Genomic DNA, 16,911 nt, shown 5'->3' on the forward strand with positions numbered 1-16,911 from the left:
TAGATTAATGTAGATATGGTACAATAGAAAAAAACCAATGCTAAAATGGGAATAATATGTCACAATGACATTTAAAAACATTTGTGTTGGGGTGACAGTTTTGTTGTCTGAGCATACTATATATGAATTGTTGAATAAAGCAAATGAATTATTATAGGTATTTTATTCCATCTCCTCTAGTATCCTTGAGAACCATAGTTATTAGTATAGAAAAAAGGGGGGAACCCTGTACATACAAACTTAAGTAAAAAACACCACATCTGCATTTGAATTGGAAGTTACCTCTGAATACCTGTAAAGTCCTAGTAACAACAACCAACCTAGTAGTGACAAATAACCCTAACAACCAGATTGTGGCCTTGAAATATTACTTTCCATTTAAAAAATATAAAATTGTTGGGTAATTGGGTGGTTTCAGGTTCAGGGCAGAAAATGTACAAGATGAACTTGAAACAACTCATCATATTAGACAAAAAGCAATATTAGGGAACCTAGAAAGAAAGCTACTAGAACTAATACATTACTTTAGTAAGGTTTCAGGATACAAAACTGATATACAACTGTCAAAAATCAGTCAGCAATCAATCAGAAATTGAAATTAAATAATAGCACTTACAATAACACAAGAAATAGAAAACTTAACTAGAAATGGTGGCATGTGACTTTAAGTTTCATCTATTGTGACAGCTGAAGCAGAAGGATCACTGGAGCTCAGGAGTTCAAGCTAGCCTGGATAATACAGCAACATCCTGAAAAAGAAAGAAAGAGAGGAGGAAAGAAAGGAAAGAAGGAATAAAGAAAACTGACAAAGGATGTGCAAGACCTGTGCATTGGCAATTAATGGAAAGATAAAATGTGACATTGCTGAGAAATTTAACAAAAATCTAAAATAGATATACCATCTTCATGAACTCAAAGAGTCAATTTGTTAAGGCATCAATTTTACCCAAATTGACCTATGGATTCAATGAAATCCTAATCAAGGCTTTTTTTGTAGATATTGACAAACTGATTCTATAATTCACAGTATCAAGAGTCAATAGCATACTGAGCTGCCAGGTGTCAAAGCAACTGATTAAGGCAGCAAGCCTGAGTGAAAGCAAGTTTAGTAATCACTTACTATATTATAAGCAAAAGGAAAATTTAAGGACAGTGGTTTCCCTGACTCCATGCATATTTTATCCTCATGAAACAACTCTGGTTGAGAGTGAGCACAGATGTGGGGAACTGTTTTAATGTCAAGGGACCCAAACAAATAGCCCCTGAAAGAGTAATGGACCTGGGGATGAGAAGAGAACAGATGCAGAAAGAATATGAGTGGCGAAGCACTGAGTACTGGGTTAGAGGGGAGAAAAGTCTCTCCCTTCCTCCACCAGATGAGGAAGTGCTGGCAGGGCCCCTGAGGAAGGCGTCTGCAGGAGGCCTGGCACCTGGCCTAGGCATGTTGAGCCAGTGACTGCAACTCCTTTGGAGATAGCCAGGCCCGGACTATGCACTGGGCTGGTCTAGAGAGGGCAGCTCCTGCCTTGAGACCTGCCAGGGAAAGCCTTTTGCCTTTGGGCCAGAACAGTCACACATGTGGTCAGGATCCAGCCTCCTCAATAAGAAGATGCAGAGACTTCAGAGCAGCCAAAGTAACTCAACAACAGAGGTGGAGGGCCAGAACTACCTGACGCCATTTTATAGGCAGGCGGTTGCTCATGCTTCCTGTAGTCATCGCTGTCATATCTGGTATTGGTATGTTTTGTTTTTTGCCCAATCAGTCTGTATAGAGTTTTATCAATTATATGAACTTGCCAGAACCAACTTTTTAATTTGACTTTTCTCTATTTTTTTATATTGGAGATTGAATTATCACTGATCTAGACCCCTAGCCCTACTTTACTTTTTCTTTTGAAACAGGGTCTCACTAAGTTGCTGAGACTGGCCTCCCACCTGTGATCTTCCTGTCTCAGACGTGCAAGTACTAAGATTACAGGCATGTGCCATCATACTCAGTTCTTTATTTTCTATTTCATCAATTTCTGTTCTGTTCCTTATTCGTTCCTTTATTAAACTTAATTTTGGGTTAATTTTCTCTTTTTTCTAGTATATATTTTAAGTACACTAAAGTTAGCCTATGATACAGTATTGTAGGTACAATGATGTACAGCAGATCTCTACAAATTATCTCATATAATTGAAACGTTATACCCATTGTCTAGCAACTCTTTATTTCATCATCCTCTGGTCCCTGGCAACCACAATTTTGCCCCTGAGTTGTTTGACTGTGTTCAATACCAAAATGACAGAAGGTAGCCCTCAAAATACATACATACATACATATATATGTATTATATACATATATGTAGTATATATAGTATATACATATATATGTTAAAGATATATATATTAAAGATATATATGTTAAAGATATGTATATATATATGTTAAAGATATGTATATATATGTTAAAGATATATATATATATATATATATATATATATATATATATATATATATTGTGTGTGGCACCGGAGATTGGACTCAGAGGCATTTTACCTATGAGCTAAAACCCCAGCCCAATTTTATTTTTTATTTGGAAACAGGGTCTCACTAAGTTGTGGAGTTGTTGAGGCTGGCTTTGAACCTGTGGTCCTCCTGTCTCAGCTTTCCAAGTACTGGGATAACAAGCATGTACCACCACATATGGCTACTTTAATATATTTTATACCACTTGATCACCATAAAAACAGGGAGAAACTAGACAGGTAGAATCGCCTATTTTTATAAGAAAAGGAATTAAAACAATGTGAACTTGTTACTGTCACATGCTATATATGGTTAATATGATAAACTAAACTTACCTCAGAAGAGGTGGAGTGATTTCCTCTTTTGCTGTAATAAATTTCCACACATTTTGAGACTTAAAACAACAGTTTTATTATCTTATAGCTCTAAAGGTCAACAGTCTTACGATGCAGGTGTCAGTAGGGCTGAGTTCCTTCTGGAGATTCTGGAGGAGAATTCATTCCTTGCCTTTTCCAGGTTCTAGAAGCTGTCTGCCTTCCTTGGTGAGTAGCTCCTGTCTTCATTTTCAAAGCCGAAGATTAGAACCTTCACTTCCTTCCCTCATACTCTATCCTCTCTTTTTCACTTGTAGGAACCACCCTTGTCATTCGCTATACTGGGTTATTAGATAATCCAGGATAATATACCATCTCAAAATCTTTAATAACACCAGCAAGTTCCTATTGCCATGTAAGGTAACATATTCATATGTTTCAGGGATTAGGCTATAAACATCTTCAGAAGGATGATCATTTTTTTCTACCATAGGAAGGATGGTGCTAAAAGTCTATTTTCTTAGGGAATACTGTCTCCTACAAAATTTTTTACTGAAAAAGTAATCACACAAATACACTTATGCATTGGATGGCCAACACAACACAGTACTTTGCTCAGAGCAAGCATTTAATATTTAAATAACTGTATGCATACCACACATCTAAGAGAATTTTTTTTTTTTTTTGGGTGGTACTGGGGGTGGAACCCAGGGGCTTTCTACCTCCGGGCTATACTCCCAGACCTATTTTATACTTTATTTGGAAACAGGGTCTCACTAAGTTTCTGAGAGCCTCACTAAGTAGCTGAGGCTGGCTTCGAACCTGTGCAATCCTCCTGTCTCAGCCTCCCAAGCATTGGGATTACAAGCGTGCGCCACCACCCCCAGCTTAAAAGAAAAGTTTTAAGAACAAATAATATCAAAATAATACAAAACCAGTTTTCTAATTAACACAACAAAGATGTTGCTAATATTTGAAGCCAACAGCTCAAAAGAATGATTTTAAGAAGTTATTGAGATATCAGCAACATAAAACTTACCCAATCTAGCTTCACTGTTTCTCCTTACCCTCCTCTGAATCTGTCTCACGTTCTTTACTTTTTATACCTAAATTGGCAAAATCTCCATTGATACAAATTTTAAAACACTTGTTGTATTTATTCAATAAAAAGTATATTCCATTTTAAAATAAGATAAGCTACATTGTTTCTGTATTCTATTGCTGGTTCTAGTCAACAAGTAAGAAATAAAAGGCATAGAGATTTGAAAGAAGCAAAACTGTCTTTATTTATAGATGCTATATTATATATGTAAAAAATCCTAGGAAGCTACAGCAAAGGATAGTAGAAGTAGTAAGTTTAGCAAGGTCTCAGGATACAATGTCAGTATAAAAATTTCAATTGCATTTCTATATATAAATAACAAACCCTTGAGAATTGAAGTTAAAATGTCATTTACAACAATATCAAAACATGAAATAATTAAGAATAATTTAAACAAGATACGTGCATGGTGCACTGAAAACTATGAAATACTGCTGAGTGAAATTAAAGAAGACCTAGAGAGAGAGAGAGATACGACGTGTTCATGGATTGGAAGACTCAATGTTATCATGATATCAAAAGCCCCAGACTGACTTACAGATGCAATGTTCTCTCAATAAAAATACTAGCATGTGTTTTTTCCCCGTTTTCTTTTGGTGCAAACTGAAAAGTTGGTCTTAAAAGCTATTCAGAAATGCTAAGAAGTGAAAATATCCAAAATAACTTTGACATAGGTGAACAAAGTTAGAAGAATTATCCTACCCAATTTTAAGACTTGTTATAAAGCTATAGAAATCAACAATTTGTATTATAGTAAGGAGTAAGGATAGACACAAATCCATAGAAAAACCAGGAAGTACAGAAAACAGCGTACATATTAATGCCAATGGTTTTATGCAAAGGTGCTGATGTAAAAGAGAAAGGTAGTTGTTGTTTTAGCAAATGGTATGTATCCACATGTAAAAACTTCAACCTCAGCCCTTAACTTGTGCCATACACAAAAATTAACTTTAAGAAAATGGATCACAGAACTAAGTGTATGAGATAAACCCATAAATTAAGGTTTCTAGAAGAAAACACAGGATTTTTCTCTTGGTTTTCTTTGTAATCTTGAGTTATGCAAACATTTCATAGATATGATGCAAAAATATAATATAAGTTGCCGGGCGAAGTGGTGCACGCTTGTAATCCTCGCGCTTGGGAGGCAGAGACAGGAGGATCTCGCTGTTTCAGAGCCAGCCTCGCTAGCTTAAGAGACCCTGTTTCCAAATTAAAAAAATATATATAAAATAGGTCTGGGAGTGTAACCCGAGGTAGAAGGGCTTCCAGGAACCCCAGTACCACCAAAAACAAAAGTAGGAAAGTTAAGAGATAAACCATGGGCTGAAAGAAAAATTCCCTGTTGATGCAGAGCCTGCACTGGGTTTTGAGGTAGAAGGTAGAGTTAGGTAAAGCGGAAAAGAGAAGGTTTCTAAGTAGAGGGAGCCATGTGAGCAAAGGACCAAACAAAAAGGTATACCCTGTGTAAGGTGCTTCTGGTAGCTTAATAGATTTAGAACATAGAATTTAACTTTGTAAGGACCCGGTGTATCCTGATTAAGAGATGTTAAAAAACGCCACCCTAGTTTGAGCAGTCTGTAGACAGGGGTTCTCTGTACTTTCTGATACATATATTAGAATGAACGGTCTAAAAGAAAAGTAACTGCCATTAGTTAGGATCCTTTCTGATGCAAGGAGAGCCCTTTGGTGGATGTAACACAATGGTCGAGGGGAACCTGGTGGAATGTGACCTGAAGATAAACAGACAAAAAGCAGCTTTCATTCTCTTCATTCTTAGGTGGCAGAAGCTTCAGACCCTACATCTTTTCTCTTTCACATCCAGCTTCCCTGAAAGAATAAGCCAAAGTCTTGTAGTCAAGTTTAATTGGCTCTTGCTGGTCAGACTATGCACTGATCCTGAAGCAATTGCTGTGTCCAGGCAGATGATACATGGTAATTGCTGGGCCATCCCAGAGATCTTAGGAGTGGGAGTTAGCTTCACCTGATGCACATGGGGGAAAGGGTAGAACTCCAATGAAAAGTTGGAGCCTTTGTAAAAGAATGGAGTTTAGATGCAGAGGGGGGAATTATGTTTTAATTAAATATGTTCAATCCCAGCTGGGCATTGTAGCACACACTTGTAATCCTAGTACTTGGGAGGCTGAGACAAGGAGGGTGGCAGGTTTGTGGCCAGCCTCAGCTATTTAACAAGGATCTCTTAGTGCAACCCTATTTTTTTAAAAAAAAATTGGGCTGTGGGTGGGGGTAGCTCAGAGGTGGAGTGCCCCTGGGTTCAAATCCAAATCACACACACACACACACACACACACACACACACACACACACACACAGCAACAATTTTGGAACAAGTGAGGGGATACAAACTCAATGCCTCAATGCACAAATTTCTTCTTCTGTCTTCTGCGCCTAGGATAAGTCAGTGAAAACTGCCTTTGTAATGAAGTGATAATCAGATTATGTCTACAAAATATTTTTGTTTAACAGTACAAGTACCACATGAGTATATGAACAGTTTTATGAGAACAAAGAGAAGAAAGTAATTCTAATTTATAGGCTTCGGGTTATCTTCACAGCAGAGGAGATGTGTGTGTGTGTGTGTGTGTGTGATTGAGAAATGAAAAGGATCCTTCTGCCAGACACAAAATGAATAACCATAGGCACTTGAGGACCAGCATGAATCTGGGGAGGATGGAGGAGAAGAAAATGAATCGGTTAATAGTGGTGGGGAGTATGGAAATGGAAAGGCCCAGACGTGAAGAATTATTCCTGCCATGCTACAGAGCCTGGACTTTAGCCTTTAAGCAATGAGGAACTGTTAAATTTTTTAGACTATAAATGATCCCATCAAATCTGCACTTAAAGAAGTACAGGAATAGATGAGACACTTCTTGATACAAGAAGGAAGAAAATAAGTGTGGAGAATAAAGCCAAGTTTTGAAGTGGTGGGTGAACTGAAATCCCAAGGAGCCAAACACCATTCTCCTAGGCAGTATTCACCATCAGTGCCAGTGGCGCGTTCGCACTGGTGGCTCAGATCCCGTGGTCACTGGCAGAACAGACGTGAAGGCTGCCAGTGGCTGAGAGGAGATGGCACGGGGGATGCAAGAGGAGGAAGAGAAGGGAGGCAGCGTGAGGAAGTGCAGCTAGGGATGGAGTAAGTAAGGCAGCCTGACTTCCCTCCACGCAGTATAGAAACAAGCAGCGAAGAGCAGCAGTGGCTGAGAAAGGTTTGTGGGAGCAGTAAAATGTGTGGCTGCATGCTAGGTTTGGTATTGGGATTGAAATTCAGAACCAATGCCCAGAGCCACTTGTAACAGATAAAAGGATCTGTGATGTCATGACCCATTCATTTTGTTAAAGGTGCAACCTTGACTTAGCAAATGCTAATGAAGTTGGACATTCTTCATATGTCGTCTTCTACCACTTGACCTGAAAATGTTACATGTAAAATTAATTGCCAACAATATATTTGGTTGGTTACTTTGAAATTAAAAAATTACTTTCAAGTACATTTTCCTCACTTAGTCCTACATACTTCTGTAAGGTAAACAGAGTAAGTCTAATAACTTCCTACTGTCTATTTCTCTCTCATCCCCAAAACACGAGTGATAGAGATTTGATTATTTAGGGATTTACAGCTCGGGCCAAGTTTCCCAAACAAGTAGACTAGACATTGCCTCTTTTAAAAAAGCTTATGAATATTCTTGTAAAGAAAGAAGCCAAAGACAGGCATAGTCGTAGACATTTGACACTAATCATTTTTTAAAAACTTTCTTCCTAATATTTTTGTCATTTTCTCAGAGTGGAAGAAGGCAGGGGACATTAGCTACAGGTGTGTGCCAATCTTTTCCAAATATGTGCATTCAATGACAAAGCATATGATTATAAATGTGTTACCTTCTTGCAAATGACATGATTTTGTTCTTTTTTATAGCTGAGGAGAATATTATGTTACGTGCGATCAGCCAAGCACAGAAAGAGAAGGGATTTACGTTTTCTCTAATATGCTCAAACCAGGGAGTACTAGGGATACCAGAGGACTCCAGACAATGGAGGGGAAACCTCATCAAAGCTGGAATGGAAGGACAGGAGAGAAAGAAGGCTGAGGTTGATTAATGGAGGAGCTACATCCGAATATGTGTAAAAATATAAATATAGCATGGTTAACCTGGACACTCATTATTGGAAAGGGGAGAAGAGAAAGGGGGAGGGTACCAAGCATAGTCTGAATGTATTCTGTTTTTAATATGTTCCACATAAAAATAAAAAATAAAAAATATACCAAATAGGAAAAAAAAATGTGTCACCTTCAAAAGCAACAAAATGGAGTTTATTAAGAATTGATCAGATTTGATTCCCAGCACCACAAGAAAAAACAATCACAAAATAAATTATTATTTAGTACTTAATAAGTCAACGAATACCTGATAAATAAAAGTATATAAAATAGGTCTGTAAATTAACAAACTAGTTATACGAAACTTCATCATACTTGAAGATTTGTGTTAAATTTCATACATTTCTAAACATATGCTGTCAAAATAAAAGATTCATGAAATAATTTAGGATAATTTTAAATAAAATTCTAATCAGTATGAGTATCAATCTATTGATTTACAATTATATCTAAGTGATCAGCACCTTGAATTTTAATCTAGTCACAGGGTGGCTTTTCAATTTTTTTCTACATATTATCATTCCATATTACTGAAATGGAAGGTCTTCAGAAAGTAAGACAAAATAAGACCCTTTATTTTAAGAGACCAAAATGAGACCTGACGCCTCGAATGATGTCTTCAGTTTGAGAACGAGTATTTACGACCCACATGCAGTGTCTCTCAGATGCTCTGCCCCAGAATCTTGCTAAACCAAGTTTCAGCAGAAGAGGATGTGGTTTTGATTCTCATTCTCTTTCTTTCCTTACGTGTCCTTCTTGTATTCTTCTGGAGAAACAGAATCTGACAACAGGCCTCAGCCATGTCAACGCTTCTGAAGCGAGAGATGAAAGGGATTCCCCTATGGTTTCCTGACTTTCAGAGAGTGAAGAATAAAATATTGTCTGATGGATATAATTGTATTTGACCTTTCCCCATAGAGCTGATTAAGGGATAATAAAGTGGAGAAGCCTCTAGAAATTAATTCCCTCATGAGAGAAAAATTGCTAAAAATATTAAAGCATGTTTGAATTCTTACTTACAAGTGTTATATTTTTCAAGCTTCATCACATCCTACCCTACCCCTAGCTGAGTGAGGAGCAATTTATAAGACAAAAACAATACATTATCTAGAGATAAATTTATAAACTGACATAAAAGAAATTTCCAAGAAGCTACATTACCTCTCGAAGTTTATTACAGTATCTTCAGTTGTTATTGCATATATTACATGCCTTTTATTAGTCAGTCAGCATTACATAGATTACAGTGATCTTGATCAGCAGAAGTCGTGTCTATTGCTTCTCTCTTGAAAATCAGCAGCATGCAGTGCAATATTTGGTGTGCAGAGTTACTGTTTCAAAAAGTGAAAAACCACTGAGCTTTAACTGAGGAGGAACATGATCTTTATTGGCTTATATGCAAAGTTTAATTTTGGTTTTATGCAGAGTTTGCATAGTTCATGATTAGTTTCTAATGAAAAACTAGATGTGTTGTCAGTGACCTTGAGAAGATCAGGTGACAGTAGCAAACAGAAAAATTTGAAGAAGAGGCATAACTTTTAAAGTAGAAAGGTCAGCAAGAACTGCCTGAAACAAAACAAAACAAAAAATATAAATAATTATTAATAGGAAAGTGAAGTCTATGAAATAAGATACAACAGGAAATATTGTTACAAGGTAATTTTGACATCAACACACACTCTAAATTCTCTGGATTTTCTTAAATCTCTGTAGTATAGCTACATCATCCCTTTTTTCTCTCTGAATCTCTTAATGTTAGTGCATATGCAAAAAGCCAAAATGTGCAGTAGAAAATAACATGGATCTCAGTCTTGAGCCGTCTTCAAATATACAAGGTAGCATGAGTTTATAAGAGGTCTAACATTTCAACTTGCTTCTATAAATAAACGTACATTATGAATCTTAGACCCGTTATTCTAGTGTAAGGAGTAACTGACTGCAGGAAATCATTCTGAGATGTTACTAATATTTATTCAGTTGCAAGATGCGTAAACATCCTCTTCCCTTTAAACAAAGCATGTGGGCAGCTATTTTAAGGATTAAATTTATATTTCTGTGAGAGATAATAAATATAGTAATATTTTAAAGAACGATTTAATTAAACCATATTTCAGACATAAATTATACCATTGAAAAATAAATAATCAGCTTTAAATGACTTGCTTACCATTAAAAATAACCCAAATTTATCCTTACTACGTCATCTAACCACATACTCTAACTCTCTCAACTGGTTCTGCTGCTTTATGACTGTGGGTGTGAACAATAAGAAAACATAACCTAGCTCCAATCATTTCCATTAAAATTGCTAGATATCTCATTTCCCATGATGGCCATAATAGTTTCCTAGAATAATCTTGTTTATGACTCCTTTACAAGAAGGTTGTTTGCAAGTGTTAGGGAAATTTGAAGACTTAATATTACTTAGTTCAGAACTTGGAGGTTTCACCCTAGTTTTAAAAAAAAATCAGTGACAAGTAAAGTGTGTCCTATGCATCAGAAACTGAAGTGACTGAGCCTGGCAATCCCTCAGGAACTATTTCCATCCCCTCTGAGTGTAACTTATCCTTACTTCAGCTGCAGCCAGTGATGTCACCTCCATCAGGTTCACTGCTCGGAAAGCAAACACGGCAGCTGCCAGGACTGGAAAAGAATGCACACTATTTCAACTGCTGGCCTGCTCAACAGCCGACACGGTTACTGCTCTGTCCACAAGCCACTGTGAGAGCTCAGACCAGTGCTCCGCACAGCTCAACCCCTGCATCCTTGAGCTGAGGTCTTGTGACGAGTGGAAACTGTCTACTCCAGAGAGTGGAGACTGATGGCTAGACAAACTGAATGCCACAGTTTGGAAGGAAATGAAAATTCACTGGTCTTGGGAAAGTCACTTTAGTCGGGCATGGTGGCGCACACTCGTAATCCCAGCATTCCAGAGGCGGAGACCGGAGGATGATAGTTTGCAGACAGCCTCAGCTACGTAGTGAGGTCCTTCGCAACTCAGTGAGACCCTGTTTCAAAACTGAAAATAAGGCTGGAGGTGTAGCTTGGAGGTACAATGCCCCTGGGTTCTATCCCCAGTATTGCCAAAAAAAGGTCACTTTTATGAGTTGTTTCTTTCATATCTACAACTAAAATTGTAAGTTTAAAATGGCATGAAACTCTAATGATATAAATTAAAGTTTATTTTGAGGTGTTTCTCTCTAATGTAATGAAGAGGCTTCTGGAAAGTTATATGAAGACCAAATTTTTAAGTATATCAGATTGTCTTATAGGTACGAAGGAGGTGTCCTGATATAAGCATGGCAATACATTTTTATTCTTAAAGATATTTTTACAATATTTTGTTAATTTGTATTTTTATATACTCAACATGACGTTCTTCATGTCACAGATGCATATATCTGTGGAGAGGGCTGGTGTGGGACTGACACTGTAATTTACATTAATGTTCACTGTGGGGAAAAAGGAAGTTGAAACTTTAAAAAATAAATCATAGAACATTTTGAAGTTTAATAACAAGTAGAAAACACTGGGAATGTTTACATTAAACAAGAGCACGAGAAAAATGTATGCTAAAATACAATACTTACTAATACATAAACTACTGTGAAGTGACTTGTGAGAGAATGAGTCATGAACAACAGAAGGACCCATATAGGATAAGAGGTAGCTGATCTCGATGGTAAAAGGATGGCACTGCCTGGAGATCACTCTTGACTTCTTCCCTTTTCTTTTTACCACCAGTAGTGGTTATGCTTTCCTGACCCATTGAATCATTAGTATAGGACAGTAGTAAATGTTAAAAAATCATTTGGAGCCATGTGTAGTGGCGCACTCCTCTAATCTCAGTACTTGGGAGGCTGAGACAGGCACATTGTAGGTTCAAGGCCAACTTTAGCAACTTAGCAAGACCCTCAGTAACTTACTGAGATCCTGTTTCAAAATAAAAAATAAAAGGGCTGGGGGTATAGTAGGAGGTAGAATGCTCCTGGGTTAAATCCCCAGTATCACCCCCCCCCACCACCAAATATTTGTGACTAGTTCTTGGGGATATTGCGCAACTCATGCAAACGTACTTTTAAAATACATTTTACTATGAGAATAATTATCACACCAAGTCTATGAATTAAATACTATTCTTATGTCCACTTTACTAATGTAGACATTTAGGCACGATAAGATTGGTGGCACAGTCAAAGTCACAAAGGTAGAAAACAGAAGAGCTGGCACTTATCCCGGATCTGAACCTGTGCGTCTACCCGTTACTCGATGCCACGACTGACACTGGCATAGGCAGCAATGCCTCATGCCTGTGCTTTCCTAGACGTGCTCTGCTGCCCCTCAGCAGTCTTGCAGTGGTGGCCTGCAGGATGCCGCCATGGTGTTCCGGGCCTGACAAGACCTGGTTGTGCTCGAGAAGTGAATGTCAGGAGGCAGGCCTCCTATTTTTCCCAGACGCCACAGGGTACAACCAGTGAGTGGGAAGTCCAGGGGACAAGCAACTCTGGCAAAAAGTATTAGAACCAGACAGGAAAACTCTGGAGAAGAGAAGAGTGTCGTGGTAAAACAAAATTTAAAATCAAGTCAACCAGGGCTGTTCAATATGTAACAAGGGCTACAAGAGATATAAGATAAAGAATTTCTTTTTTAAGGAGAAGAAAAGTATTTTAAAGTCATGGAGCTGCAATTCCTTGTAGCTTCCTAATATCTGGAATCCTATTTTTGACAGTGGAGACACTTTAGAAGCTAAGTAATATGATTACTACTTCCTTTTTTGTGGATAATTGGACCCAATGGCTGAAAGCTTGAGAGGATGTACACATTGTAGCAGGGAAGATTGACATCGTGGGAAGCTGTCTTGCCAAAGGGAGATAAAGGAGAGGAAGACAGCAGCTCACTAAGTGATCTCAGCATCCACAATGCTCGTGTGCTCATAACCTTTATTTATCTTGGTATCACATCACAGAAGTTCCTTTCCGTTTGCTTCATGTTTAATTTGCCCAGCCCTTCTGAAGAACAGGCTTGTTTGCCAAGGAGAAAGGATCTATACTTTGGGGTATTTTCAACTGAAATCATATTTATATGAATGTGGAGACTATAATGTTTACTTTTAATCTCTTAAACTATTCCCATTCATTTAATTATAAGCAATGCTATCATGAACAGTAGACACCTTTGCTGTAAAGTGTTCTTAAAAGGCTCTAGTTTGCAATTAAATCCAGAGATAAATTATACAAAATATTTCTAAAGGCTAGTAACTCACTTGATTAAAAGAGGTAGTCTAAAATACTCATGTAAAATGTATGAAATAATAAAAACTAATTTTAATTTACCTATATGAAATTGTCTACCTTGGTGGCTTTTGATCTGAATTCCAGGGCAGGGAAGCTTCCATTAGTCTAGTTCTATTTCTAGACGTTCTGGAATTCTTTCCTACTTATTTTGTGTGTATGGCACTGGGGACTGAACCCAGGGACTTTCTACCTTTGAGCTAAACCCCAGCCCAATTTTATTTTATTTTGAAACAAGTTTTACTAAGTTACCACATGCTGGCGTTGGATCCATGAGCCTTCTGTCTCAGCCCCCCAAGTATCAGGATTCCAGGCATGTGCTACCATGCCTGGCCTCTCTACTGATTTTAAAAAGCACTCAGGGAAAATGGATGGATGCAATAATGTGAATTACTTTCCTATTTATTCATCACTAACATTTTTATTAATATTCTGAGCTCACAGATGAGTGCCTGGTTTAGAGCAAATATAGTATTGCACATTCCCTTTCATTTTTGCTTCAGTTTATTAGGGGGTGATAAGGCACAGAAGAGAGAATTTAAATTGGAAGAGGCCTAAGAGGTTTTCTAATACAACATTTCTTTCAAGTTATAAAATCTCTTGATTCTTCAGGTGACAAAGAGCTCATTCTACTTTTAGAAAGTCCTAATTATTAGAAAGTGCTTTCTTATATTGAGCACTCTTCTTTAACATCATTTTTTAAAATGATACTAAATGCCGGGCATGGTGGCGCATGCTTGTAATCCCTGCGCTTGGGAGGCTGAGACAGGAGGATCACACAGGTTCAAAGCCAGCCTCAGCTACTTAGTGAGGCTCTCAGCAACTTAGTGAGACCCTGTTTCCAAATAAAATATAAAATAGGTCTGGAAGTATAGCCCGGAGGTAGAAAGCCTCTGGGTTCCACCCCCAGTACCACCAAAATAAATAAATAAATAAATAAATAAATAAATAAAATAAAATGATACCAAATACTATCTATCTATCTATCTATCTATCTATCTATCTATCTATCTATCTATCTATCTATCTATCTCCTTCAAAGGTTCTGGCATATCCACAAGAATTATTTGTTTAAAATTCTAAAATCCTATCACTTGAGAAATGGTATCAGGAAATAAGGCTACATAATCAGGAAAGGATAAGACTTTGGGGAGATCTGATAGGGATGCCACAGTAGAAGAAACATGAAGACAACCTTCATTAAAAAAAAAAAAAAAAAAGAGTACTAGCAAGTCCAATTATCTAGAACTGAAGCTGGTCCTGCTAAAACAGTGATCACCAATGCTGAAGTGTTCAAACAGAAGCTAAAACTGTCAAAAATGCTTGAAAATAGCTGGGTATGGTGGTATACGCCTAGAATCCCAGTACTTAGGAGATGAGACAGGAGGATTACAGGTTCAAGGACAGCCTCAGTAACTTAGCAAGGGTCTGGTTTCAAAATAAAAAATAAAATAGGGCTGGGGGTATTGCTCAGAAGTAGACTGCCCTTGGGTTCAATCCCCAGTAAAACACACACACACACACACGCACACACGCACGCACGCACGCACACACACACACCTGAACAAGTTTCTCTGATGCCTTCAGCATTCCTTCTATCTCTAGTTACATGTATCATTGTCTTGTCATTCAGCCAAAAAGACGAGGGCAGACCATTCTTTCCTAACTCACACTACATGGGTGATAAAAAGAAGTTGTAAGAGAAGGATGCCAGGAGTTGTTCAAAACATCAGTCAGTGATAATCTCTCATTACACCCAGTGGTGACATTTGTCATCATCACACTTTATTGTTACTCTAATTTTCTCTTTCTAAATGTCATCCAGTTATTGCAGACCTCTTGGCACTTAAGAAAATATTAATATAGTACCTAGAGAATTTTCCTGCTATATTTTCCTTCAATTATGTATTATTTTCACAAGAGGCCAGAGAGATTATTTTTAAATGTTATAAATTTAAGAAAAGAAAAAAACCCCAAACACTCTGCCAACTTTCCTGCTATCCACCTCTTGTTGTGAAAACCTCCTATTACTTGAGTTTCCTAATAATCCCTGTGACAAAAACAACTGGGTCTATTGTGCTTAAGAGAAGCAAAATAATAAGAAATATGGGACTGGTATATTGTTTTTACAATATTCGTTGTACAATCTGATTAAATATTAAATACAGATAAATATGTATCTTCCTAAAAAAAAGAATTTTTTTGGCATAAAAAAGTACCTAAAAGAAAATTCAGCCACTAGGGCAGAAAGGAAAAGATTTAAAATTCAGTGTAAACTCAAGTCCAGAAAAGCTGATATTGTAGCTATGTGGAAGCTCTGTCTCAGTTTGGATTTTAGGTCATAGTTGAGAAGGGGCACGAAGAGAATGCTGAGGAAGCTAGGCACGTCTGAGCGTGACAGAAGTCTATCTACACTCTGCTGCACAGAGCTCATAGGTGAAGTAAGCCCATGGTGGACCAAAAGAGGAAAAGAGGAGAAACAGGCTTTTTTGGGGAGCCAAGAAGAAAGAGTAGGAATAGACTGGTGATGTGTGTGTGTGTGTGTGTGTGTGTGTGTGTGTGTGTGTGTGTAAGAAAAGTTCTGAGTTTACTAAGTTTCAAGACTTGCAGAATCTCAGTACTTTTCTTACACACACACACACACACACACACACACACACACACTGTTCATGCATTAGAAATGACAGCTTTAGACTCAATCAGTAATTGCATATGGAAGATGTTAGAAAGGAAAGGGGCTTTATGTATTTCACAAACAAGCACTTATTCTTACCAGCAAGAATTTCCAGAGAGTTGTAACCTAGGATTCTATCCCACAAAAGCAAGAGTTGATCTGTAGCTAAGTATCCAGAGAAAGCTCGAACCATCCATTTAAATGATATGCGAAGTCTGTAGGCAAGGAAAAATGAAAATCAGTTTTAATGCCAGATTTTTTTTTTTTTTAACAAAAAGGCAGTGTCAGAAGAGCCCAACCCATTATTGTTAAGGTGAATGGAGAGTCTGAGAAATCACCTGGACATTCAAAATGGAAGTCTTTTCCTAAAAGCTGCAAGCATACATTGGTAAGAAACTCTGAGTATTCTTACTAGTGGTCTTAAAATCTTCCAAGGAAGAATTTTGGATTTTAGCACTTCCTTTCTTACTGAAGTTCAGTCTTTATTAAAAACAATGATTTCATTATGTTTTTCAGAATATAATCAATGATCTGACCTAATAGTCTTAACAGTGCCAGGCAGTTCATAATTTGAATTTTTATTGAAAATACTTGAAAGAGTATTCAATGTTTTATATTTCTTTCTTCTTTTCTTTGTGGTACTGGGGATGGAACCCAGGGGCATTTTACCTCTTAGCTACACCCCAGCCCCCCTTTTTTTATTCTTTGTTTTGAAACAGGGTCTCACTGAGTTGCAAAGGGCCTCACTAAGTAGCTGAGGCTGTCCGTGAACCACGATCTTCCTATCTCAGCCTCCCGAATGCTGGGATGACAAGCGTGTGTCACCACGCCTGGCTATATAT

The 16,911-nt window shown here is 37.6% G+C and overlaps 1 protein-coding gene across 2 annotated transcripts in view; it reads right to left on the minus strand.

Annotated features, from left to right (window-relative positions):
* Positions 1 to 9,595: 9,595 nt before the first annotated feature.
* Positions 9,596 to 16,911, minus strand: part of TBC1D19 (TBC1 domain family member 19) — a gene marked incomplete at both ends in the record, with an annotated part of 126,740 nt that continues 119,424 nt past the window's right edge. For both annotated transcript variants that reach the window (XM_080697470.1, XM_080697469.1), the window contains 3 exons: positions 9,596 to 9,670; positions 10,677 to 10,747; positions 16,169 to 16,284. In XM_080697470.1, coding sequence (XP_080553596.1) covers positions 9,596 to 9,670; positions 10,677 to 10,747; positions 16,169 to 16,284 — 262 coding nt within the window. The remainder of the gene's footprint in view (positions 9,671 to 10,676; positions 10,748 to 16,168; positions 16,285 to 16,911) is intronic.

Source organism: Muscardinus avellanarius, assembly GCF_963383645.1.
Source record: "Muscardinus avellanarius genome assembly, chromosome: 6".
In the NCBI taxonomy this organism is placed as follows: Eukaryota; Metazoa; Chordata; class Mammalia; order Rodentia; family Gliridae; genus Muscardinus; species Muscardinus avellanarius.